The sequence below is a fragment of the Mauremys mutica genome, chromosome 4 (assembly GCF_020497125.1).
Source record: "Mauremys mutica isolate MM-2020 ecotype Southern chromosome 4, ASM2049712v1, whole genome shotgun sequence".
NCBI lineage: Eukaryota > Metazoa > Chordata > Testudines > Geoemydidae > Mauremys > Mauremys mutica.
The window spans coordinates 62,381,943-62,407,349 of NC_059075.1; the positions used below are offsets into that span (position 1 = coordinate 62,381,943).

Sequence of the window (25,407 nt, forward strand, 5' to 3'; positions counted from 1 at the left end):
CTGCAATTACTATAGTTTCCCCTTCCCTACTACACTTACAAACCAAGGCACCGAAAATGAAAAATGGCTGCTCTGTCTTATTAAGTGCTCAATTCTTTGCAACCCCAAACAATGAAATATTACTGATGTTGGGTTTTTGTTTATTTGTTCGTGTTTAAATATCCAGCATGTATTTGCTTTGGCTGACCTGGAGAGAGCACTGTACTACTGAGCACTAGTAAAGTATAGCAGCATAAGGTGTTTTCCGTTTTTCAGCCCGTTCTGTACTTTTTAGAGGGTAACTGTGTAACCGGGCAGTCGTGCTTGGCTCTGGAATTTAAACGTGTTTGGTGTCTGAGATCATATATAGAATTGGAATTTTAAAAGAGAACCCCATGAAAAATACATCGACCAAACCAGAATAACCAAAATCATTACCAGTAGTTAAAAAAACACAACCTCCCCCAAACCAAGACTTTTGTACTCTTGCTTCTCTAAAGTTTGTCAAAGCATGCATGTAGTAACAGCTCCAGAACCGAGCATGCAGAGAGGGTAACATAGCAAATGGAGAAGTACAGCAGTTGACATGTTGAAAGTCATTTGAGGTTTTTTTATCACATTGCTTTTTATCAGGCAATATGGAATTGTGGAAACTGGAGGTTTGATGGTGATATCAGCTAGCACAAGTTCCCAACAGCAGTAAACTTATGGCTTGTTTCCATGTTGAAGGCTTGGATCTTGGGTGTTGGAGAGATTTGGTATTTTATGTAACTTTCCTAGCTATAATTTCTGGGCCTGGGATAGGCTTAAACCTTAAAGGAACCAGGATCAACCAAAAATAGTGGATCCCAAATCAGTAATTAAAGGGGGTTGGTGGTGGGGGCCTTCAGAGACAACCAACTTTAGTCTCAGATTGAGTTTGGGGTGTTGTGGGGGATTTTGGCATTTGGGAAGTAGGCTAGATGTAATTCTTGGGAGAGTTTTGACAATTGGTTGATCACAGGATGACTATGAGCCGCCAATGTGATATGGCCGTGAAAAAAGCTAACGTGGTTTTAGGATGCATCAGGCGAGGTATTTCCAGCAAAGATAAGGAGGTGTTAGTACCGTTATACAAGGCACTAGTGAGACCTCATCTGGAATACTGTGTGCAGTTCTGGTCTCCCATGTTTAAGAAGGATGAATTCAAACTGGAACAGGTACAGAGAAGGGCTACTAGGATGATCCGAGGAATGGAAAACCTGTCTTATGAAAGGAGACTCAAAGAGCTTGGCTTGTTTAGCCTAACCAAAAGAAGGCTGAGGGGAGATATGATTGCTCTTTATAAATACATCAGAGGGATAAATATTAGGGAGGGAGAGGAATTATTTAAGCTTAGTACCAATGTGGACACAAGAACAAATGGATATAAACTGGACACTAGGAAGTTTAGACTTGAAATTAGACGAAGGTTTCTAACCATTAGAGGAGTGAAATTCTGGAACAGCCTTCTAAGGGGAGTAGTGGGGGCAAAAGACATATCTGGCTTTAAGACTAAGTTTATGGAGGAGATGGTATGATGGGTTAGCCTAATTTTGGCAATTAATTTGGCAACTGATCTTTGATTATCAGCAGGTAAGTATGCCCAGTGGTCTGTGATGGGATGTTAGATGGGGTGGGATCTGAGTTACTATAGAGAATTCTTTCCTGGGTGCTGGCTGGTGAGTGTTGCCCACATGCTCAGGGTTTAACTGATCGCCATATTTGGGGTCGGGAAGGAATTTTTCTCCAGGGCAGATTGGCAGAGGCCCTGGAGGTTTTTTGCCTTCCTCTGCAGCATGGGGCACGGGTTACTTGCTGGAGGATTCTCTGCAGCTTGAGGTCTTCAAACCACAATTTGAGGACTTCAATAACTCAGACATAGGTTAGGGGTTTGTTACAGGAGTGGATGGGTGAGATTCTGTGGCCTGCATTGTGCAGGAGGTCAGACTAGATGATCATAATGGTCCCTTCTGACCTTAAAGTCTGAGAGTCTATGAGTCTAAGTGGGTTGGGTTGGAGGCTTGACATAAGGTGGCTGGATGGTTTGGTGGCTGAGTAGGGGCATGGGTGAGAGTCATGTTATCTATAATTACTATCCTGTTGGTGTATAACTGGTTAAAAGACTATTCAAAGCGTGATTATCAATGGTTTGCTGTCAAAGTGAGAGGAAGTATTTAGTGGGGTCCCATGGGAATCTGTCCTGGGTCTGATATTATTGAATATTTTTAATGATGACTTGGATAATGGAGTGGAGACTATACTTACAAAATTGCAGTTGACCCCAATCTGGGAGGGATTGCAAGCACTTTGGAGGACAGGATTAGAATTCAAAATGATGACCAATTGGAGAATTGGTCTGAAATCAATGAGATGAAATTCAGTAAAACCAAGTGTAAATTACTATAGATAGGAAAGAGAAATCAAACACATATTACAAAATGGGGAATAACTGGCTTGGTGGTAGTACTGCTGAAAAGGATCTGGGCATTATAGTGGATCACATATTGAATATGAGTCAACAATGTGATACAGTTGTGAAAAAGGCAAATATTCTGGGGTGTGTTAACAGGAGTGTGGTATGTGAGAAGTGGGAGGTATTGTCCTGCTGTATTTGGCATTGGTGAGGCCTCACCTGGAGTACAGACCACTTCTGGATGCCACACTTTCAGAAAGATGTGGATAGATTGGAGAGAGTCCAGGGGAGAGCAACAAAAATGTTACAAGGTTTAGAAAACCTGACCTATGAGAAAAGGTTTAAAAAAGCTGGGCATGTTTAGTCTTGAGAAAAGAAGATCGAGGGAAGACCTGATAAGTCTTCAATTATGTTAAGTGCTGTTAATAAGAGCATGATGATCAATTGTTCTCTGTGTCCACTGAAGGTAGGTGAAGAAATAATGGGCTTAATCTGTGGCAGGGGAGATTTAGGTTAGATGTTAAGAAAAACTTTCTAGCTCTATGGATAGTTAAGTGCTGGAATAGGCTTTCAAGTGAGGTTGTGGAATCCGTGGTGTTGGAGGTTTTAAAGAACATGTTAGCTAGCATCTGTCTAGTGTTACTTGGCCTACCTCAGCTCAGGAAACTAGATGAAAACCATTTCAAGACAGCGGGTGCAGCAGCACCTCCAGCACCCCTAGTCCAGCACCTATGCTGATGCCCTTTTGGAGTACAGGGCTTAGGGTGACTCTAAACCTTTCTTTCTGTGGTGTGTGTGTGTGCCCCTCTTTCTGGCATCCTGGGCATTTCTTGTGCATCTGTCTAAGGTACTTTCTCACCAGCCCTTTCTGCCTCCTGTACTCCTCAACCAGGTGCAGACTGATCCCTCAGGTCTCTACATTGCAACTAGTTGCTCTGACAAGAACCTCTCCATATTTGATTTCTACTCCGGCGAGTGTGTGGCCACAATGTATGGGCACTCAGGTGAGTTACAGAAGCTTCAGCAAGTGCCTTTTTAGCTGCAGGTTATACTGTGGCATGTAGTGCTGGTCAACATTTTTTCTGACGTTTGAATGAAACTTTTAATTGGTGATTCAATTTTCAATTAAAAAACAAACCAAAAAGTTCACCTTGGAAATGTTTGGGTTCTTTTGACCAGGAGTAGAGCTGGCTGAAATTTTGACAATCAAAAATATTTATTGAAATTTCAACTTTTTTTTTTATTTAAAAAATCTCATAAAAATTCTGTAAAACATTTTACTGTTTATCAGCCACTTCAAGTGGACTATAAACCAGCCACTCCTTTTCCAGGGAATCATAAGCCTCTCTATAATACATCTCAACAGTACCCCGAAAGATCGCTTTCCAAGGTGGGCAGATTGCTCATTCTTCATGTTCATTCAGGTGTGGGCTTTCCCACACTATTATACATCAATAAATCTTAATTCTGACCTAGAGGGACCACCTAGATGTGGTAGGGGAATTTGTGTATCTCTGCTCCATGCAAACATTCTGGATCTGATCATTGAGTACAGAGCTGAGTCCAGCTAATCTATTTTGCCAATGATCTGTGCTGCGCAGTGGCATGTTTAAAGAGGCGTTGTTCTTCTGTTCTGTTTTACACAGAGATTGTAACTGGGATGAAGTTCAGTAACGACTGCAAACACCTGATCTCTGTCTCTGGTGACAGGTAAGCCCGGGGTTTGCTGTTGGGATATTAACTCCCTCTCCTCCTTCAGTAGAGTGTCAGTCTGTGGTTTTGTGCCATTTCATGCAGGAGTTAAACCACCTCTGCAAAGCAGGTGGAGCACACACGTTCAGGGCATCGCAATTTGTGATGGGTGTGTTGTGATGTCCGAAACAATCTCTGTGCTTCCTGGATCCCAAATAGGTGCTGCACAACCCAGGAAATCTTAGCGGGTGGAGCTGTGGAGAAGATTGGAGCTGAGTAGCTGGCAGGGCAGGATTATGCAGAGCTTTGTGTCCCTAAACTCTGTGATGTTGCCAATGAGTTATCTACACGTTTGACCTGCCCTGATACTTCATGAACAGGCTGGATCTGCTTTCTCAGTTGTAATTCATGCTGTTGATGTCACATCTAGGAATTATAACCGTTGTTTGTGTGTGTGAGAGAGAAAGCTGCCCTGTGAAGAGATGCAGCTGGCCAGCCCAAGGGTGCCTTAGCTTCTGGCTGCAGCATCTCACAACTTTGACTCTGCTGTTTAAAAAACTAGCTGGGGAGTTTCCATTGTTCAGGAGAAGTCTGTGTAAATGTGTATGGTTTCAATAACTGGGAACAATGCTCCTGAATCTAGTCACCAGTAGGGCTGGCCACAAAACTTCTCCATTTTGCAAAACATTCTGAGGTTTTGAAATTTGTTTTCATTCTCCTGTGGAACCAAAATGAAATATTTTGATTTTTTTCCATGAAAAAATTTGAGTGAGTCAGACAGACAGACACAAATGCCCACCCCAACTCCAGAATAGGGCACTTCCCTGGGAGATGTAGGTTCAAGTCCCCAGTCCAAATCTGGTAGAGCAAGGACTTGAACCTGGGTCTCCCACATCTCAGGTGAGAGTCCCAACTACCAGAAATTCCACTGAGGATCTGAGAAACTTTCCTAATGAAATTTTTGTTGAAACCAATATGTTTCTATGGGGAAAAGTTTTGTCAACATTTTTTCAACCTAATCACTAGTACATAGAAGTACCAAGATTTTTTTATAGGGTTGTGTTACCCTAATAGCGTCTGCATGAGGCTACACTCAAGGACAATTTGGAAACTTCAGGTTGTGTAGAATGGGGCTCCCCACTTAGCAATGTTTCTTGCAACTTTCTTGCTTGTTACATCTATACTCCGTAGACTGTACTGGCTTCAGTTCATTTTCAGGTGCATCTTAATGTGTGTTTGGATCCTGTGTAAACTTTGAGGAAGTTTTAAACTAGATCCAAACTTCATAGGCTGGTCTCCTCTCTACAGAGCTTGTACTAGATCATAACCTTGCATAACTAGGTGTAACATATAGTGCTGTCACTTTAGAAATATGTCCAACTTGTGCCTCCAGAAAAATCATGGGGCACCAGTGCTTGCAGTGGTGGTTGCAAGCTCCTCTGATTTGAAATAACAAGAAAAGGATTTTTAAAAAAAAGTCATAGTTGAACAGTTCAAAGCAAACGCCTTTGTAGCCTGGAAGAGGAGGTTGCAACCACCACCTTGGAATACCAGTTTGCTGGCATTTGATGGGGGTCTAGGAACCCTACTAAATCCCATTTGGGGCCAAAAGGAGTGCAGCCCTTTGGTAATGACAGTACCATTACTTCCCTGTTTCTACTTAGGTATGATTAGACCCAGTGGATTAGTTGGGGACAGGGGAGGAAGGAAATCATTCAGCACTGAGAAGAGGTTGAACATCAGTGGACATGCCGTGAGGATAGGATGCTCCCCAACCTGAGGAGCCCTGTAGTTTTTTTGTTTTTAAAGGTTTTTTTTTAGCACTTACGGCCATAACGTCTAGGTGCTATATACAAAATTTAACAAATAAACAAAATCTTACCTTACCTATGTCCCCAGAAGAGGGGCTTCAAAGCATCTTTTGTCAATAGAAAAGTCTCTGCAGCCAGAGAGCCTACATGTGGTCAAGCCTGTGGTGGGAGAAGAGATTCCCTAAATGTCTGTCTCCAAAGTACCATGCACTCTAGTTGTGCCCACTGGGCTCTGTCTTTTTCCCTTTAGGTTGGCTCCCAAAACCAGAAAGGAAATTCTTAGCCTCGCTGATGGAGAATATTAATAACTCTGGACTGAAAGGAAACATAACTTGTTCACTCTTTCCCCACTTCCAGCTGTATCTTCATTTGGCGCCTGAGTTCTGAGATGACCATCAGCATGCGACAGCGGCTAGCTGACATGAAGCAAAGAGGGAAGCAGGTGGAGAAATCACCACCACACAAGACAGCTGGACTTATCAGGTAAGAGGTGAGGGGTGCAAAGAGGGAGAACAGTTGGTGGGGCTAGATATTAGTTTGTGTGGGACATTTAAAGGTGGACTTGTGTTAACTGCAGGAGGTTGTTATCCCTCATCAAGAGTATTTTTTCAGCTTCTCTTCCTTTTGTTGTTTGTTGGCTTTGCACTGGTTTCTTGTGCTGCTTGTTCTGCATCTCTGCATTTTTGGATTTAAAACCTGTCTCTATGATCTAATGGCAGGATACATCCAGCATCGCTTCATTCTGTGTTGTAATCTGTACTGAATGTCACAGCTCTTTAATTAATGCTGAACATGGTGTCAGAAATCTACTTTTCAAAGCAATACTGAGACAGGTACATAACATCCTGTCAAGGAGAACTTGGTAATTTATGGCTAGAGATTTCTGGGTCTATGTTAAAAACCCACCCTGTCAAAAACTGGCAGCTAGATTTATCCAAAGTATGCACTGAAAAATACCTGCCATTTATATGTTTTTTGCAGTGTTGATTTTTTTTTTTTTTTGTGAAAAGCACTGGCAGGTCCTAAAGATCTGCTGTGTTCATTGTTAACTTAGCCCCAGGAGTGGAGGTTTCAGGGAGGGTCACTTTTAAAAAAATATAATTCCAAGGGAATGACTTTTGCTGGCTAGTCAGATTTTTTTGTTGCTCTTACAGTAAACAAAACATGTCTAAAAATAAACCGCACAAACTGGAAACTCTGGAATAGATCTAAATTTATCCAGTGATCCTCCTCTGAACAATGGTACTCAAGTACTGAGCTCTGAGTTTCAAACAGAACAAACTCAGCTGGGAGGACTGGCTGGGCTTTTAGGGCTGTGGATCAGTTCAGTGTAAAATATGTGGCTTTATGTGCTGACATTAATTTGGGAGAGGGAGGTGGAGGAGGGAAATATCTGCAGCCCTGAGCAGGCTCACATGGTATCAAAATGAGAATTGGATCCATAAATATTTTTTGGGTTCTCCCTCCTTTTCCTCCTCAAATGACTTTGAGTTAAAATCTGGATGTAAAAGTGCCAAAGTGATGAAGGTCTTGCCAGACTGATGGTTTGAAAGAATTACAAGAACCTTCCCCTCTCTTTGGGAGCAGAGTGTGCAGGAGGAAAGTCTGTGTGCATAGTTTCACTGAGCATGGACTAAGGTTTCCTTTCCTTGAAGTATCTCCTGTCCGACATGCATGCAATAATTATTCTGGGATGCCTCAATATTGAGCCATGAAGCAGCCTTTTCTAGCCAAAATGTTAGAGCTGTAAAGCAATGTGCTTTTTATAGCAGACTCTCCATCATTCCAGCAGCTGCAACTTTGCCTTATTGAGGCGCAGTCTGTGACGGACGCTCCCAGTTTCATTTGGCACTAGGTGAGACTTGTCTCTGTCACATTCTCTTGCTGGAGGCTTGAATGGGTGCCACACCAGCACAAGCAATTTGGAAAACTTGTTTGGTGACCTCTTTGCTAGTCTGGAACACTTTAGGTTGGTCAGCTTAAAGCTTGTTTTCAGTTTCGACCTGTCAGTGTGGTCACTGGCTATCGGCAGACAGTTCCAGAGCATTTTGGATTGCTGGCTGAATTTGAAGGAATAGCCGATTTGGTCTGGAGTCACTGTGTGGAGCAGAGGAACTGAGGATCTTGAGTAAGAGTCCATGTTTTATAGATGTGTAATATCTGCTTTTGTTTTGCCTTCAGAATCTGTGTATAAGCTGCTCTATAGAATTGGGTTGCTTCTTGAGGTGTAAGAGTATTATATTGTAAGTGGTCTAGGTATAAGGTCCACAGAAGCATTAAGATGCTCCATCCCCAGGGATATGTATTTATTTTGTGAGGCTCCTTTCAGAGCTGTATTGTTTACAGTTTCGGTAGGAAGCAAGGGAGGTGATCTGCTCCACCAGCTAATTGGTGCAATGCCTCCATGTTCTGAGCGTGTCCCAAGGTGGATGAGCAAAAAAAGAGAGCTTCAGAAAGTTGGGGAAGCGAGAACACTGATTAGGCAGTGGGGAACTGAAGATTTATAATCCAAAATAATGCCGTGTCTATCCAGCTGTGACTGTCAGTGTGTGGACTGGCCTCACTGACTATTGTCCTGGAATCCTATTGTTCTGCACCCCACCTTATGTAATAATGAATTCCTTTGAGCCATTTCATTTTTATGCTGCTGTTGTTTTCTCTAGTGCATGCAATATCTCTCTGGTTCTGCTTCTAGTCATGAGAATTGCTGATGTGTTCTCCCCATTTAACTTGAGCTGTTTGTTTGATGGGAGAATGTAGCCCGTGCTCATTTCATATCGCTGGTGCATTATGGGCTTTTCTGAGATATTTTTGTTTTTCATACTAGGAGTTGCGTAGAGGCTTTTAATATAATTTTGACTGTTGGTGCGAACACATTGTTTTATTGTTTGGAAAGCACTTGGTTCCAAGTTATTTGGAAGAGAGGTTTTACACTGATCTCACTGTGGAAAGTTTCAGGGATTATAGATGCATGGGTTGGCAGAGTGTATTTTTAAATCCCCTTTTTGTATGATTTTATTGAAGCTCTATCTTTAATAGCAGGAGATAAACTTGATTTAACTTTGGCTAGTGCTTCTAAAACCAGTGTAAAGAGTTTGTATGCGCTCTAGAGAAGCACTGTTTGTCCTTGGATTTATTCTAAATTGATAGCCCCTTGTCAAATGTTTGATGAGGCAGTGGTCTATTCCAGGAAAGCTGGGTATTTCCCGTGGCTGGGAACGTGACAGGCGTTTGATGTAAAATCAAGACTGGGGCCTGATTCACTACTGTTACTCCAGTTTTACACCAATATAACTCCATTTCAATCAGTACCATTGTGATCATTACAAAGGGGTGTGCTTTCAACCCACAGACCTTTTGAGAGAGGAAGTACAGAACTGCCAGTATGTTCTGCATCCATCACCTCTTAGAGTGTTATAACAGGATTAATATGTCCTTGAGCTCTGAGGAGGCAAGCAGCACAGGCTCAGTGTTAGAACATTTGTAAGTGTGTCTGTTATAAGAACAGTCGCTGTTCTTAGATTCCATCCCCCACATCCTTTAAGTCTGAATTAACTTCAGAACACAAAATGGCATAGTTACAATGATGTATTAATTATATGGCATTTTGCAGACCAAAGACTATGTCTCTACCCAAGGGAGCTTATAATTGAAGCCCCAATCCTGTAACTAGCCCTGAGTTGGTGGATTTCTGCAGCTGCAGGGAGCCCCATTAACATCAATGGGACTTCAGATGGGCACAGGGCCACCCCCAGGGAAGGAGTTGATGCATGATCAGGACTAGGGTGACCAGATGTCCCGATTTTATAGGGACAGTCCTGATTTTGGGGTCCTTTTCTTATATAGGCTCCTATACCCCCATCTCCTGTCCCAATTTTTCACACTTGCTGTCTGGTCACCCTAATCAGGACCCAAGATCAGGTGATAATTTGAGAGAAGGTAAATGCTGATTGAGGGGAGCAAGGGAGGAGAGCAAGAGTTGAGGACAATAAAATAATGTGGTGATTTAAGTGAGTAACACATGTATCTTGAGATTTGTTTTTACTGTTACTTAGAGAGGAAAACTAGGGTTCATATAGGGCTGCTGGAAGAAGAGTGGGAGGAGGGTCAGGAAGAGGGTTCCAGGTTCATGGAAGAAGGCATGGAGAGCAAAATGGGTGAAGGAAATAAAGGTTGTGATTCGGTGTGTGGTTTGGATAAGTAAAATAGACATTACAGGGTATAATTTTTCCAAAGCACCCAAATGACTTGGGAGCCTATGTCTCATTTTAAAAGCACCTAAACTTCAAGTCAATGAGACCTGGGTGCTTTTGAAAATATTACTTACAGTGACCAGGCATTGGAGTATATTTTGAAGAACATATGTGGCTGCATAAAGGTGGGCACAGAGAAGGGTGTCCAGAGAGTAAGGTTTGTTGTGATAATGTAGGACCAAGACTTAAAGTTGCATTAGACAGAGCCAAACTGATAAAGTGTTTGATAGCTTGTGTGCAGTTTGCGTTGACCTCTCTCATGGTTCTAAAATTTTGTTTACATCCCATTATTCAGTTCTTCTGAAAAGGCTTGAATATGTCCTTTCTTTCCCTACTAATTTTGTCAGTCCATATTTGTCAAATGGAGACCTTCTTTTGCTGTACCTTTCTGTGTGTAAATTGCATCCATTCTGGTTGATCTGCTAGCCCTTCCCCACTCCCACCAGCTCCAGTATGCCCAAGAATCTCCCAAAAGGTAGCTGTGACTTGACACACAGTATAATCAATGAAGTTTGAAATATCTGACTAGTAATGTTATTAAAAAACCTGATTAAACAAAATAATACCAACAAAACCCTTGATGGACCAAACAGAAAAACCACCATCAAACCTACCAGTGCATCAAAGGTAGTATTGTTTCCTGTGGTTTATACCATAATACTCAATTTTTTAAATATACAGGATAGCCACTTGGGATATGTCTACACTGCAGCTGGGAGCAGGTCTCCAGCCTGTATGGACAGTCTCCTGCTGGTGGGGCGTGAGCTAGCATGCTAAAACTAGCAATGTGGATGTTCTGGCTCAGGCTGGAGCTTGGACTCTTAAGCCCACCCAACCCACTAGCCTTCAGAGCCCAGACTCCCAGCCTGAGCCAGAACATCCACATTGCTCTTTTTAGTGCACTAGGTTGAGCCCCGCTGGTGCTAGTCTCTCTCTACTCAGGCTGGGAGACTGGTGCCTAGCTGCAGTGTGGACATACACAAAAGGTGTTATAATGCAAGAGCCCTGGCAGGATTTCACTGCTCAGGCACAAGAGGCACAAAGCCTTGAGAAGGACAGACTGGAGAGACATGGAGACCAATAGGAAAGATGCAGAGACTGACTGGCGCAGATGGATAAATCAGAGAAGGGCAATCTGCAATTGGACCATTTTGCTGGAAGAATCTACTAAGAAAACTTTCAGTTCTATTCTGTACCCTACTCTTAAAATATTGAAAATCATCTGAAAAGGTGTGGGTAAGATCCCGCTACACTTCCATATAAAATAGAACTTAAAGTGCCATTGTAGTATAGAGGATCCTATTTTAGTACTGCCTGAAATTTGTAAATTGCAGGAGAATTTGGTCCCTAGCCAGATATTTCTGTATTTGATAGATGAGTTATTTTTGTCTCCTGAATGTCTTGCACTTGACACTCACCCACAGCCCTCTGTAAAGGTTGCTAATGTTACAGTGGGTTCTCTTGCCCAAGGTCACAGCATGGGTGCTGTGCTGACTGATTTGTCAAAGGCTTTTAATTTATTTAATTGCACTCTGTTACTTCAGCTGATTTGGTTCAGCTCTAATTTGACTGAGTGGGGAAAATGTCTCTTGTGCTCATAAGTCCTTTGTTGATGGAAATTTATGCTTGGGGTGCCTCTGGGATCCATGCCAGAAATGCCTCTCTTATCCATTTTGATTAAAGATCTATCCAAGGTATGTTTGACGTCCTTCAGTGTGCCCCAAGGCTAACAACCACCGCATGGTGATGTTATGGTGCATGGGCTGTGCACACGAGGTCACTGGGGTATAATAGGTTTGCATCCAGGAATCAAACTGGTCTTTCTTACAACAATGGCCATCTGTTTCTCAAATGTCAAACTGCCATCAAAAGGAACATCTTGTGATGTTTATGTTGCATAGAATGCTCCAACAAAGGAAATTGTTTCTCTCCCTTAAATAGGTCCTGACAATCTTGACCTTAAATTTGGCTATCTACAGTATTACTGTTGAATATTGGTTTAAATTGAAAGATGAAACTACAGTTGTACTTTGCTCAGCTCTAGTGAACGCAGTTCTATTCAGGATTCTCTAACTCTTCCTAACACATGAACATGCTGGACTGCCGCTGGTCTGGTCTATTTCTTTGCACCTTTGAACGGTGGCTCAAAGTCAGGTTTTGCAGGAGGTTCAGGTAAATGTTTGGAGAAATTGGTACACCTTGCTAATTGTGCTGTATGATGGGTGTAAAGTGGGAGTACGGGGGTTTCTTATGATATACTGTAATGTTGTCCAAATGTTCCTTCTGATTCCTTTATCCCAGGCACGAATCCACCTCTGTTCTATCGCCAGTGCCAGTGCTTTCATCAGACAGCGACAAAGATGGTGAAGATGAAGGAAATGATGAAGACGAGTTAAATGGGCTACAGTCTTTCCAAATTCAATCCATCTGCAACCCTGAGAGAGACTCAGGTATAAATGGGAAAGGAGAGGGGCATGGACTGAGAAAAGGGAAGGGGACTTGAGCCTCGGCAGACTTGTGAGGCTGTATGGGGCAGGGAAGGGACATGGGAATAGCAAAGGTGCAATCAAGTGCAGGCAGGAAGGGAAATACCAAGAGAATATTTTGGGGATGGGAGCAGAGGGGAGACCAACAGCCATACTTACCTATGCTGAGCTGGAGAGAGGCCGATTCTGACTTCCCTAATGAGAATTTTCAACAGGTTCTTACTGATTCTGGTTGGCCAAAGAGGTTTCAATCAGAGCTATGGGGGCTATTAGTCTAGTGACTCGGGCTTCTGCTTCTTCAATAAAAAGCCACTGAGGTCAGTGGAAGCCTGAAGAAACCAGATCCAGGCTTCTAATGGTGTCTGCCATACCTGCTTCTAGGAGTTCTCATTACTGGGGACAGGTATCACAAGTGAAAATGCAGTAGCCATGAGGCTTTAGAGGAAAGAAAGGGGGATAAAATAGCCTTACTGGCCAGGATGCCAACTAGATATAGTTTTGTCTCTTTTCAGATCCAAACCTTTCCCTCTCAAGAAGCCTCTCCCATTGGGAAATGAGGAGGGTGAGTCACTAATTCTTTAAAATTTTTCTTCTTGTCATAAGGAAGAGTATCTGTGGAGACCAGAAACTACTAATCCTGGTTGATGGTAGGAATACTGCAGTGAGAAATCTCCCAGTGCAGGAATCCCATTGCTGTGGCCAGTCTGTGAGGAAGCATTCAATTTGGGAGGAAGTGTCCAGTATTACCATGTGCTGATTGTGGCTAGAGGATAAGAACAGACATGCTGAGTCAGATCAATGGTCCGTCTAGCCCAGTATTCTATCTTCCAACAGCGGCCAATGCCAGATGGGTCAGAGGGAAAGAACAAAGAACAGGGCAGTTATCGAGTGATCTATCCCCTGTCATCCAGTCCCAGCATCTGGCAGTCAGAGGCTTATGATTTTGTAGAACATGATAATCATAAAAATTAACCCTGGAATAGATCTAACTGTACTGGATCATCTAGTCAGTCAGTCCCATTGTTGGTGGAGGATAGGATGTGAGAGAGAGTTTTTTTTTAAATGTTAAAAGGATCTGGCTGGAAATCCTAGTCAATATAATAAAACCACCTCTTTACCCATTGTTACTATTGAGTGCAGCAGTGTCTTGGTGTCTCAGTTTGTGCTAATAGCATGAGACCCAGCACTCGTGGGCTTTCACACTGCCGTACGCAAATACATCTAGTAGCTATATTGCAGAGTCTTGGGGTTTCTCAGCATCTCACACAGGCTGGATATTCTTCCATATATATTTAGGACCCTTTGGGGCAATTCTTTACCTCTGGTATCCTGCTCCTTCACTTCAGTCCTGAATAATGAGCCTTTATGAGGATACGTTGCTTGAGGTTGAAATTTAACTGAACCACTTTGTCTTGACATGAAAACTTTTGAATTGGTTTCTTTGGTTAATTAAATTTAGTTACAATGAGGGTGCACTTGGATCATCTTCACATTATGAGGCTCTTATAACTAAAGCTTTCTGTATGACTGAGGGTTTTTGGGTTTAGGAAGATGCATAGACAACTATTTTGACTTGATCCTAGGTTTTCTTTTCTATTTCTCCATAAGCAGAATTTTATCTCCAATGCTCTTATCTTTTTCTTTCGACTTCCTCCAGGCGAAAGAGATTGCAGAGATCCAGCGTTCAGAGACTGCAATGAACAAGATTCCCCGGCAGCGGGGCCGTTGGTCCCAGCCAACCAGTAACATAGAGATGACAGTTAAATCCATGCTGGACTTGCGCCAGCTGGAGTCTTTCTCAGTCTCTCGATCCCCCAGTCGAGACTCGCTGTCCCAGACCAGCAATGGGGATGACAGAGAAGAGCATGCTGATCTCTCTTTGCACGTCAACAAGGTAACAGTGGCTGTGGATTCAACATATAGGCAATGGGAAACCCAAGGCTTTCCACAGGAGCCTTCCTGGAGCTCTTTGACCGCTGCTGGCCAATGGGAATTGAGCCTGACACAGTAAATGCCTGGTTGATTTCCTGCACTTTATTTCACTTGAATCTATTACTGGTAGCCAGGTGACCTCTGTCTAGAACACTCCTCCTCATTGAGCCGTGGTTCCTCAGTTCCAGGAATGGCTGACCTGCATGTCGTCTGAGGCCCACAGAGTTCTAGTGCAGCCTGTGATTGTTTATCTTTAACACGGTGCTGTGGCCTGTGAAGACTACTTAGATCAAGATGGATTATTCTGTGCTGGTACCTAACTTCGGTGGAATGACTCCTGCTTTATGTTGGTATAAGTGGACACACTAAGCTGAGGGGAGAGGTAGATATGCTGGAGGGTTGGGATAGGGTCCAGAGTGACCTAGACAAATTGGAGGATTGTGCCAAAAGAAATCTGATGAGGTTCAACAAGGACAACTGCAGGTCCTGCATTTAGGATGGAAGAATCCCATGCATTGCTATAGGCTGGGGACTGACTGGCTAAGTGGCAATTCTGCAGAAAAGGACCTGGGATTACAGTGGACGAGAAGCTGGATATGAGTCAACAGTGTGCCCTTGTTGCCAAGAAGGCTAACAGCATTTTGGGCTGCATTAGTAGGAGCATTGCCAGCAGATCGAGGGAAGTGATTATTAGCCTCTATTCAGCACTGGTGAGGCCACATCTGGAGTATTGTATCCAGTTTTGGGGCCCCCCACTATAGAAAGGATGTGGACAAATTAGAGAGAGTCCGGTGGAGGGCAATGAAAATGATTAGGGGGCTGGGGAACATGATTTATGAGGAGAGGCTCAGGGAACTGGGATTATTTAGTCTGCAGAAGAGAAGAGTGAGGGGGGGATTTGATAGCAGCCTTCAACTACCTGAAGGAGGGTTCCAAAGAGGATGGAGCTCAGCTGTTCTCAGTGGTGGCAGATGACAGAACAAGAAGCAATGGTCTCAAGTTGCAGTGGGGGAGGTCTAGGTTGGATATTAGGAAACACTATTTCACTAGGAGGGTGGTGAAGCACTGGAATGGTTACCTGGGGAGGTGGTGGAATCTCCATCCTTGGAGGTTTTTAAGACCCGGCTTGACAAAGCCCTGGCTGGAATGATTTAGTTGGGGTTGGCCCTGCTTTGAGTAGGGGGTTGGACTATATTACCTCCTGAGGTCTCTTCCAACTCTAATCTTCCATGATTCTAAGTGAGAGGAGAATTAGGGTCAGTGTGTGTAATAGCTGGTTGACCTTGTGTGTGGGAGGGGAGATGGGACAGGGCCAATGGAAAAAAGTGCTATTTTCTAATTGCACCCCTTGCTGTAGTGGGCACTATATAACTCCCACACTGCCCTGCTGACGTCAAGGAAATACACTAGTAACCTATACTATTTCTGTATTTCTGCACCAGGTTGGAGACTCCATAGCTCCTCAGGATAGCCGCCCTTGTGTCCGACCTCAAATGATTCGGCTTGTGTCCTGTGAAGAGGGGGTTTTCACTCAGGAACTGGAGCCCTTTGAGAGTGAGGAATGTGTAATCTACCCTGAACAAGATGAGATCCACCCCACCGACAGTAGCAGGTTAAAAAAGCCAAACAATCTCTTCTGTGTATGGCTAAGCCACTGCTGCATCATTTTCCTTGTCTGCAGGTGTGGTAACTTGGGTGAGGTGATTTATTGTCAGCTCAATGCTGGACATATTTAGTTAAGGACTTTACTAATGCACTCCTGATTCTAAAGGGAGCTGAACCTAGGGTTCAGTAAAACAATCTCTGCTTGCGAGCAAGTCATGCATGTCGGCAAACTCCTCCAATTTCTCCTTGAAATAGACAACATGGAAGAACCTCTCTTTTTCTTCCTCCCTCATGCGAGTTGAATTTAAGTAATGGAAAATCTTATGCTGGAAACCCTCCTGACGGTGGAGATGTATTTGGCTGTGGAATGGCCACCCTAGGGATATGGTGGAAACCTGCTTGTTTGGGACGTTTTAAAATTAGGCTGGACGAAGCTAATGAACATGCATGCGATGACTGCGTCAGCTAAATGGAATCAGAGAGACTAAGACGACCTTTTGTCTTCCATTTTCTCTTCTTCATTTCTATTTTAGACCATTCCACTTTACACCTTCACTTCCCCCTATTTCCTTTTCTGAATAACACTCCCTCTCCTTCCACTTAGAGCTGTTTAATTCCCCCACCCCCATTCCAGTACAGAGTACCGGTTGTGAGTTTTAGGAGCTCTCATAGAATAGTGCATGCCAACTTTATGTAGCTGAAACTTTTAGCCTCCTCCATTTCCCCGCCCCCCGCAACCCAGTTTCTCTTTATTTATGTTTTTAATTTTATAGTAATAATATTTAGACAGAGCAGACCCATGTGCAGTTCCAGCATGTTAGAAAGGAGGGGGCCTGTGGTGGTGTTGGATACAGATTGGACATGTTACAAAGCACACACAGTTTGCAAGCTGTCAGGGCTAATCTCCCTCCAGTTATCTTACAGTAAATATCTGTCATAGTGACTTTCATGTTCCAAGTCAAATCTTAGTGTCTGAATCCGAAGTATTCCAGGAAATGGAACACTGTAATCTTCACAAATAAGGCAAAAGGATACCATTGGCCTTGCTCTTTGATGTGGAGCTGGGACAAGAGCAAGGATTCAGATCTTCTAATGCCGACTTCCATGCAGTATTCACTGATGAAAATCAGTCTTCCTGTCCTCAGAATCTGCTATATTTCACAACACTAAGACCCTCAGAGAAACAGAATATAAGAGTGTGGAAAGACACTGGCTTAGGCCTCAAATTGTGGAAAAATTTACAAAATCTGTGACTAGGAATGTTATGGAAAATACCCCCCTGCCCTTTTTTTTTTTTTCCCCCCCTAAATGGACTAGTGCATTCATTTTCTTGCAGTGTTGGAAATCCAACCACAGCAGCTCTGTTAGTGCCTGAGAATCAAAATGTGAAACAGAGTATAATCAGAAAGAGAAACAGACCAATTTGATTTTCCTGTCCAAGCTTAATGAAATGCAAAAATAAACTGTATAAATGGTAAAAGAAATAAACTTAATTTTTAATAACTTTTTTTTAAATAATCAAAGGTGTTACTAACACAGGTAAGGACTCTACAAATTATAATCTTAAAACTGGACAAAGCATCTCTTCTAGTTTGTACTCTTCCTGTCTCTCTTGTAGTGAGTTCCAGGTAAAAGCGCTGCCCCACGGGAAGCTAGTTAGAGGTTACCACAGCAACGGATGCCCTGATAAGCACAGTCCTGACAGTGCTTGCTCTGTAGATTACAGTAGCAGTCGCCTCTCCAGCCCAGACCATCCAAACGAAGGTGAGATGTGAATACATGTTTTGAGCCCATTTTCACACCACATGGAACACTGCAGAAACTTACTGGGATCGTTCGCTGCCAGGCTTGGTGGCAAACTGGACTCAAAGATGTGATGTGATTTTTGGGGAGCTGGGATGATGCTACTTTCCTATTAAAGTAAAGCTCACCCTGGTATTACCATAAAGATCCAGGTACTTCTGAATATGCACTTCCCTGAGTACATTTGAGAGGGGTTAGAGGGTGGATTGCTGCCTGCTCCCTTAACTACCTGCACAGTCAGACCCTCTATGCTGTTGTCCTTGTGGGCTGTGCTGCCTGTGTAATATTGTACATCTGGGAATTGCATCCTAATGGCAGTAATGCTGATTTGCCGGTGCTCTGACCTTAGTCCTTAACATGACACCTTCATGAGGAGCTTCTTCTAAGAATGATGTTCAGTTGTGGCCAGGATGCAGACATTATTGTGACTGTACATTATTTTCCACATGCTTCCAGATTCTGAGAGTACAGAGCCTCTCAGTGTGGATGGCGTCTCAGACCTGGAGGAACAAGTGGATGGGGAGGACGAGGAGGATGCGGGCACTAGCATGCTGGAGGGAGAGGTCCCCAAGACTCCAGATCAGGAGAAGTTCCTCAAGCAGCACTTTGAGACTCTGGTCAATGGTGGTGAAAAAGGTACACCTTCAAACCCAGTGGAAGAACTTTCTCCCTGGTGAGATTTTTATAGCTCCAGACCCATCTGCTTTATAAAACCAAGTAGACCCCAAAAGGTTCGGTCTTGCTGTGGCTCACACTTTTCGGGTGAACCTTGCCTGTGTGTGGTGGGGAGGTGGTAGAGGTGAAGCAAAGTAGAAAGGCCTAAAGAAAAGGGTGTGTGATAACTCCCACAATGTGCGGATGAGAATGTGTGTAAGGAAATGTGGCTATAAAAAGGAATCCTTGTTTCTTGGGTTACTGCAGTATCTTTCAACCTGGGGGTTGCGACCTCCAGACGGGTCGCGGGACGGGTTTAGGGGGGTTCTGGGCTCGGTCTCTCAGCCCCAGCCCCAGGCAGCAGAGCTGGGGCTCAGTAGTTTCAGTCCCCTACCTTTTCAAGTCTTAGAGGGGTGGAGAGTCATGATTTTTTTTCAAGTCCAAAGGGGATCACCAGCACAAAAAGGTTGAGAAACACTGGGTTAGTGAAACTGTTCTTGTTGACCTGGTGAAGTGCTGTCCTTGGAATCTGGGAGTCCCATTCTCTTGTCCCATCTCTAGTTTTGCCGTGTAAATGAATTACAGTGTGTCCATCTGTATCAGGGGTTGGCAATCTTTCAGAAGTGGTGTGCCAAGTTCACTGTAATTTAAGGTTTCGCGTGCCAGTAATACATTTTAACATTTGTAGGTCTCTCTCTGTGTCTATATTATATAAATAAACTATTGTTGTATTTAAAGTAAATAAGGTTTTTAAAGTAGTTAAGACGGAACCCCAGACCGGCAGCGGGCTGAGCAGCTCAGCCTGCTCCTGGTCTGGGGTCCCAGCCACCGGCCCCTCTCAGCCCAGACAGGCAGCGGGCTGAGCAGGGCCTGGGATCCTTGCCTGGGGTTCCAGCCACCAGCCCCGCTCAGCCTGCTGCTGGTCTGGGGTCCAGCCACTCAGCTGGCAGCAGGCTGAGCGGGCCAGTGGCGGAATGAGCGGGGCGGCAGGGGGGCTGAGTGGCTCAGTCCGCTGCCAGTCTGGGCCAGCACCACTCAGCCTGTTGCCAGTCTGGGGTTCCAGCTGCCAGCCCCGCTCAGCCTCCTGCCAGCCTGGGTGAACAGAACCCCAGGCTGGTAGCGGGCTGATGGGGGGCCGGCGGCCGGGATCCTGGCTGGCAGGAGCTGGCGGACGGAACCCCAGATTGGCAACGGGCTGAACCGCTCAGCCTGCTCCCGGTATGGGGTCCTGGCCCCCGGCCCCGCTCAGCCCGCTGCCAGTCTGGGTGAATGGAACCCCAGGCTGGCAGGAGGCTGAGTGGTGCCAGCGGCTGGGATCTCAAACCGGCAGCAGACTGAGCTGCTCAGCCCGCTGCCAGTCTGAGGTACTGGCCCCGCTCAGCCAGCTGAGTGAATGGAACCCCAGACCGGCAGCAGGCTGAGCAGGGCCAGCAGCTGGACCCCAGACTGGCAGCGGGCTGAGCGGTGCTGGTGGCTGGAACCCCAAACAAGGATCCCAGGCCCTGCTCAGCCCGCTGCCTGTCTGGGCTGAGTGGGGCCGGTGGCTGGGACCCCAGACCAGGAGCAGGCTGAGCTGCTCAGCCCGCTGCCGGTCTGGGGTTCCGTCCGCCAGCTCCTGCCAGCTGGGATCCCGGCCGCCGCTCCCCCTCAGCTTGCCGCCGCCACCAGTCAGCCCGCCACCGGCTGAGTGAATGGAACCCAAGGCCGGCAGCAGGCTGAGCGCCACTCTGGGGTTCCATCCGCCGGCTCCTGCCAGCCAGGGTCTCAGCCGCCAGCCTGCTCAGCCCGCTGACAGCCCGGGGTACCACTGGCAATGGGGCACAGCCAGAACCCTAGAGAGGCGGTGGGCTGAGCCTCTCAGCCTGCCGCTGCGTGCCATCAAAAATCGGCTTGCATGCCACCTGTGGCTCACTGCTGTAGGTTGCCAACCCCTGATCTGTATAATAAGATGGGGTGACCTCTAGTGGTGCATATTTGCATAGCAAACATCACAAAAGAGATGAGAAGTGGGGCAGAGGGAGATAATGAGGATATCAAATTGGAAAAAGAGATATTTAGTTTGTATCAGTCATTTCAGGGATCAGAGTGTCTTGCTAGTCATGGGAATGATTGTAGCTAGCATCGTCCCTGCATGCTGTCTATTTTTCTCCCACAAGCCTAGATACAGGATAATAAGAATCTATGGGGAAAGGAAGAGGAATATCCTTAGGGAAACCCTTCTTTCTTTTAATACAGTTTGAGGCTGGGGAATTGTGATGTGCTGAGTAGAACAGAAAAGGGCAGCAGGAGATAAAATTATTCTGTGTTGTCTTATTGCCTCAAGCAGTTCTTACATCTCCTCTGAAATGGAGTAGTGCCTGCTAGAATTCATCTGAAGAAACTTTATTTGTCCTAATGTTTGCATCTTGTTATATAATTTACACATTTCCCCCTGAATTCATAGGTGGATCACGTAGGACCCTGGAGAGAACTGAAAATACCAGCATTTCTTCTCGCTTTCTCTCCCAGTCCCCAGCTCTCAGGTACAGCTCTGCTTTTTTTTTTAGTAATGTGAATAGATTTCTTCCTGGACACTGGTCTAAAACATGCCAGCAGCCCTCTGGGTTTGACATACTTTGGCACAGTGGTCTCTTGGATGGGGACCTGACAGGCTGGCTGCAAACTGTCACAGATCAGATTGTCCATTCTGTATCATCCTAGCTGCTCTACATCGGCCTAAAGTGACACTGCTTCTTATCTAATTTGCTTTTCACCATTTATGCTCTGTTTTATTTTCTGCATTTCATTCAGCTTGGACAATGAAAATGTGCTAGTCAGTTTTGTTTTTGTTTATAGTCAGTTCCTAATCAGCTTCATTTCTGGTTTCCATTCAGTGTCTAGGTTATAAACACTGCAGGGGAATTTATTTCCTCTAAAATTAACTGTTTCCATTGAAATTGAAATGAAACAAAAATAATGGAAACACTTCTACTGATAGGTTTTATAAAAGCTTTATTAAACACAACATCTAAACTTTGGGTTCAAATTGACTTGACAGCATCATTTTAAACTGAGCGAGGTTCACCTTTAGCATTCACAGTTTGTGTCCATATTAAGGGTTTTAGAGAAACTTCCTGCCATTGCTTTAGTGGCAGTGCAGGTTCCACTCCAGAGGTAGTGTAGACTGCCTGCTAGTGTGTTTGCCACTGTGTTGTGTACTCCTGCTCATCACAGGGTTAGTCACCATCTACTGGCATTTTGCCACCGTGGTTGATGCTAGCACTTCTACTGTTACTAGCTTTAGGAGAGCTGCAGTGGTGCCACAGCAAAACTGGGAGATTTCCCGAAAAGTCCCGTTTAAAGTAGGGTAAGCTGCATACACTCATGAATACGTGATGGAGTTTTTATCTGCCCAACTGCCTTAGAGGAAAAATGAAAATGATGGTACTTCTAGTGCCTTTTACTTAAGGAGAGCAAAAGATTTTCCAAACACGCAGCCCGTAAGATACGGACCAGTCTGATGTGTGTTATGTCAGGACTGACCAATTGCCAAATGTGCTGGAGGATGCTCTGGGGAGCAGTCTAGTGGAAGGAGAGAGGGTTTTTGGTGTTGACAAACTGAGCTGGGAAGGACCAGTCCTGACCTGACCCAACCCAACCTGTTCCTCCCCTGATAGAATCTCTCCTTTTCTCCTGGCTTGCCTTCCTGCTAAGTCCCTCCATGAAACACATGAGCCAGGGCTATTGGTGGTACTTAGTGCTCATCCTATCACCCAGGATAGGATGGTTTGAGACCAATGCTGCCTTAGGGGAAAATAGAACAGTGTGGTGACAGTACAGGTTGATTTGACATGCCACTCTCCATTTGCTGAGATCTTTGCCCCTGAGAAGCTGGCTTAATAATTTTGTACTTCTTTACCCAACCCCATCTATTTATTTATTTGTGATTCATTTATTGCAGCCTTGAGAGTCTTATCTCTGCCTTATCTCTGTAGGCGTTTGTCACGCTCCTCATCAAATCTGATACTGGATCAAAAGCCCATTGAGGCTTCAGCCCAGTCAAAGCAGGTTTCTGTTGACCTGCTGAAAAATGGGAACAGCCATTGTAATGCTGCCTTGGAGAATGACAGCCTTGTGGATGGTGTAAATTCCTACCGGTCCATTTACACCCAAAGAAAACGGAAGTCAGCAGTGGAGACCAATAGGCTTGCCGTGGGACCTGGAAGAGTTATTGCACCCTTTCCAGAGGGTACTGGGAATGCGGGGATGAGGAAGTGCCAGTCAGTTCATGACCTCCTTCATGACGGTAAGGAAGTGGATGGGACTGCAATGTAACTCCAAGAGTAAATGGGGGCGGAGGGACTGAGTTTGAGTAATTTACATTTCTAATCATAGTTCTTGTAGTAGGTGAGCTACAGGCTCTGGCATCCTTAACTCTTAGTCTGCCAAGGAAAATATCCTTAATTACCCAGCAGACTAGTCGGTGGCTCCCACCAACTGTTGGCTCTGGCTGGGAATCATTGGCTTAGCTGGCCTTCCAAATGAATGAGAGGAATAGAGGGGGTGGTGAGGATAGAGTTCAACTTCGATTTTGACTCTGAAATACTGGAAGCAAAAAAAAAACCCAAAACAACCCAACCAAACAAAAAAAGTCAATGTTTGCCATCGTTGTTGCATTCTGTCAAGGTGTGCCCTGTGGCAGTGAACTGGAAATGCTGAACTAATGACTTTGTGGGTTGGCCAAGCTGCAGTAGCAAAGGCTGGACATCCTGAAATTGCTATACTCTGTGTCCAGTGTAAAGTGAGTCAGCATTCTTGGCCAAGCACTCAGTCCTCAGCATATGGCTGCCATCCTCATAACTAGCACTCCTTGACAATCTCAGCAGGGAGGCCAAGGATGGAATGGGCCGTGAACGAAGAACTCCTCTGTGGTCAGAGGTGGTTGCAGTAGGTCAGGATTGGTCAGGAGGAGGTCATGATTGAGGCACATTGGCTGGGCAACATCATGGCCCTTTCATCAGCACTAAATTCACTATTTTTTGTTAAAACCACACTGCTCTATGTAAATGAGTAGGCTAAGGAGAGATGAGAAATGAGGACTTTCACCTGCTTCCTCTGGTTTCCTCTCTCACTTAAAAATCCTAGTTTCTAAGGTCTTCTAGCCTTAGACCTTATGGGAGGGTCTTCTTAAGGTAAGCAACAATGCCTCTGGGGAGTGAAGGAGGGGCAGGAGCTCATCTTTGAGATCTGTCAACATTAATACTGTTGCAGTTGTTCTAAATGCCTTTGTTCCAGAAGCTGAGCTGAAGTTAACAGGTTGGCGCAGTTGTGGTTCTTTGTGTTTGGACAGTTCACTGCAGCCTTTATCTAGTTTTGTACATTTGTCTATTTAATTTTTGCAGATAAGAATCCAGGAGTGATATCCTCTACCAAGCAGCGTCCTCAGACACTAGTGGTGGTTGAGAAGGATCCAAAACCTAATCATTGCAGGCCATTGTCTGCAAGCCTGCTGAAGATGGATGGGTCCAGCTCCATGCTGGTCAAAGACAGTAAGATTGTAAAATCAAAGTCCTACATGAATCCCACAACCAGCTTCATGGCCAAGATGTCACGCAGCATCTCTGTAGGGGAAAATCTATGCCTTGGTGACTCTGTTGAAACACTAACTGAGGAGAGGACCAGCCCACAGGGGCCTGAGAAGACACACATAACTCCCCCAGCAGAGACTGAGAAGAACAAGCCACCTACAAAAGAGAATGTCCCAGGGAAGCCAGCCCTTCAGCAAGTTGTAAGCTGCTCATCACCCACGTCCTTCCACAGCAAGTTGGCATCATCAAACCGAGCACACTTGATCCTTGACATCCCCAAACCATTGCCTGACAGACCCACCTTAGCTTCTTTCTCACCCACCGCCAAATCCAAAACTCCACTCGAACCGGAGTCTCCTCAGTCACCTGCTGGGGTCTGTAAAAAGAAATCTTCTCTTCTTGAGGGACGGGCCTTCAAGAGGGAGAGCCCAACTGCTGTGTCTGTTGCTAAAGAGAGCCCAGTGGAGAATCCAGCACTGAGGATAGATCGCCAGGATGAGCCAGGGGTCACTAATCCAAAACTGAAAGAGTTTTCAGAAGGCTTGCACCCAAGGTCTCCTGAAAGCACAGTGCCCAGATGCAGAGAGAGGTTCTCCAGCATTGGCTGTGTGCTAGACAACCCACTTGGACTTTGCCCACTAGACCCCATCAGGCCAAGGTCTCCCACAACAGTGTCTGCATCGGCACAGAACTCAGGTGTGCACGGATACCCATCTCTAATCTTCTTCCCCCTTCTGTCTCCTGTCTTTGTGAACCGCTTCACGATTCCATCACATTTCTTTACGTCCAGCTTCTGGCCTGTCTCGTCTTGTCTGCACCTGTCTCGTTCCATAAGTCATCCCCTCAATGGTGAGACATTTCAGTCTAACATCTTTTACTCTGGCTTGAATTTCTGTTTCCTCTCTGTCTTGTGTCTTACATCATGTTTAGTCAGATAGCAGCCAAATGTTCTGCAGATCTTGTAGCATCCAAGTTTCCCTAAAGGGAATGGCAGGTGGAATGCAATACACACGTATAGACGCTGTGAGGATTCTTAGCTTGCTAGATTTTGGGGTTGAAGAAAAAGGTGTAGTGTTAATACACTATAACTTCTGAATTATTTATAAACGGGAGGGTGTTAGCTGGAGGGTTACTCTCCAGTCCAAGAAAGAACTAATGCCATGCCCTAGTCTGTTTCCGGCCTTCCCCTCA

At 44.9% G+C, this 25,407-nt stretch overlaps 1 protein-coding gene across 3 annotated transcripts in view; it reads left to right on the forward strand.

Moving 5' to 3' along the window:
• MAPKBP1 (mitogen-activated protein kinase binding protein 1) overlaps positions 1-25,407 on the forward strand; it is a 128,956-nt gene that overhangs the window by 99,382 nt on the left and 4,167 nt on the right. For all 3 annotated transcript variants that reach the window (XM_045015411.1, XM_045015413.1, XM_045015412.1), the window contains 12 exons: positions 3,306-3,417; positions 4,060-4,123; positions 6,274-6,399; positions 12,471-12,619; positions 13,168-13,217; positions 14,313-14,549; positions 16,030-16,199; positions 17,811-17,956; positions 18,452-18,631; positions 21,093-21,171; positions 22,624-22,934; positions 24,031-24,912. In XM_045015411.1, the coding sequence (XP_044871346.1) occupies positions 3,306-3,417; positions 4,060-4,123; positions 6,274-6,399; positions 12,471-12,619; positions 13,168-13,217; positions 14,313-14,549; positions 16,030-16,199; positions 17,811-17,956; positions 18,452-18,631; positions 21,093-21,171; positions 22,624-22,934; positions 24,031-24,912 (2,506 nt within the window). The remainder of the gene's footprint in view (positions 1-3,305; positions 3,418-4,059; positions 4,124-6,273; positions 6,400-12,470; positions 12,620-13,167; positions 13,218-14,312; positions 14,550-16,029; positions 16,200-17,810; positions 17,957-18,451; positions 18,632-21,092; positions 21,172-22,623; positions 22,935-24,030; positions 24,913-25,407) is intronic.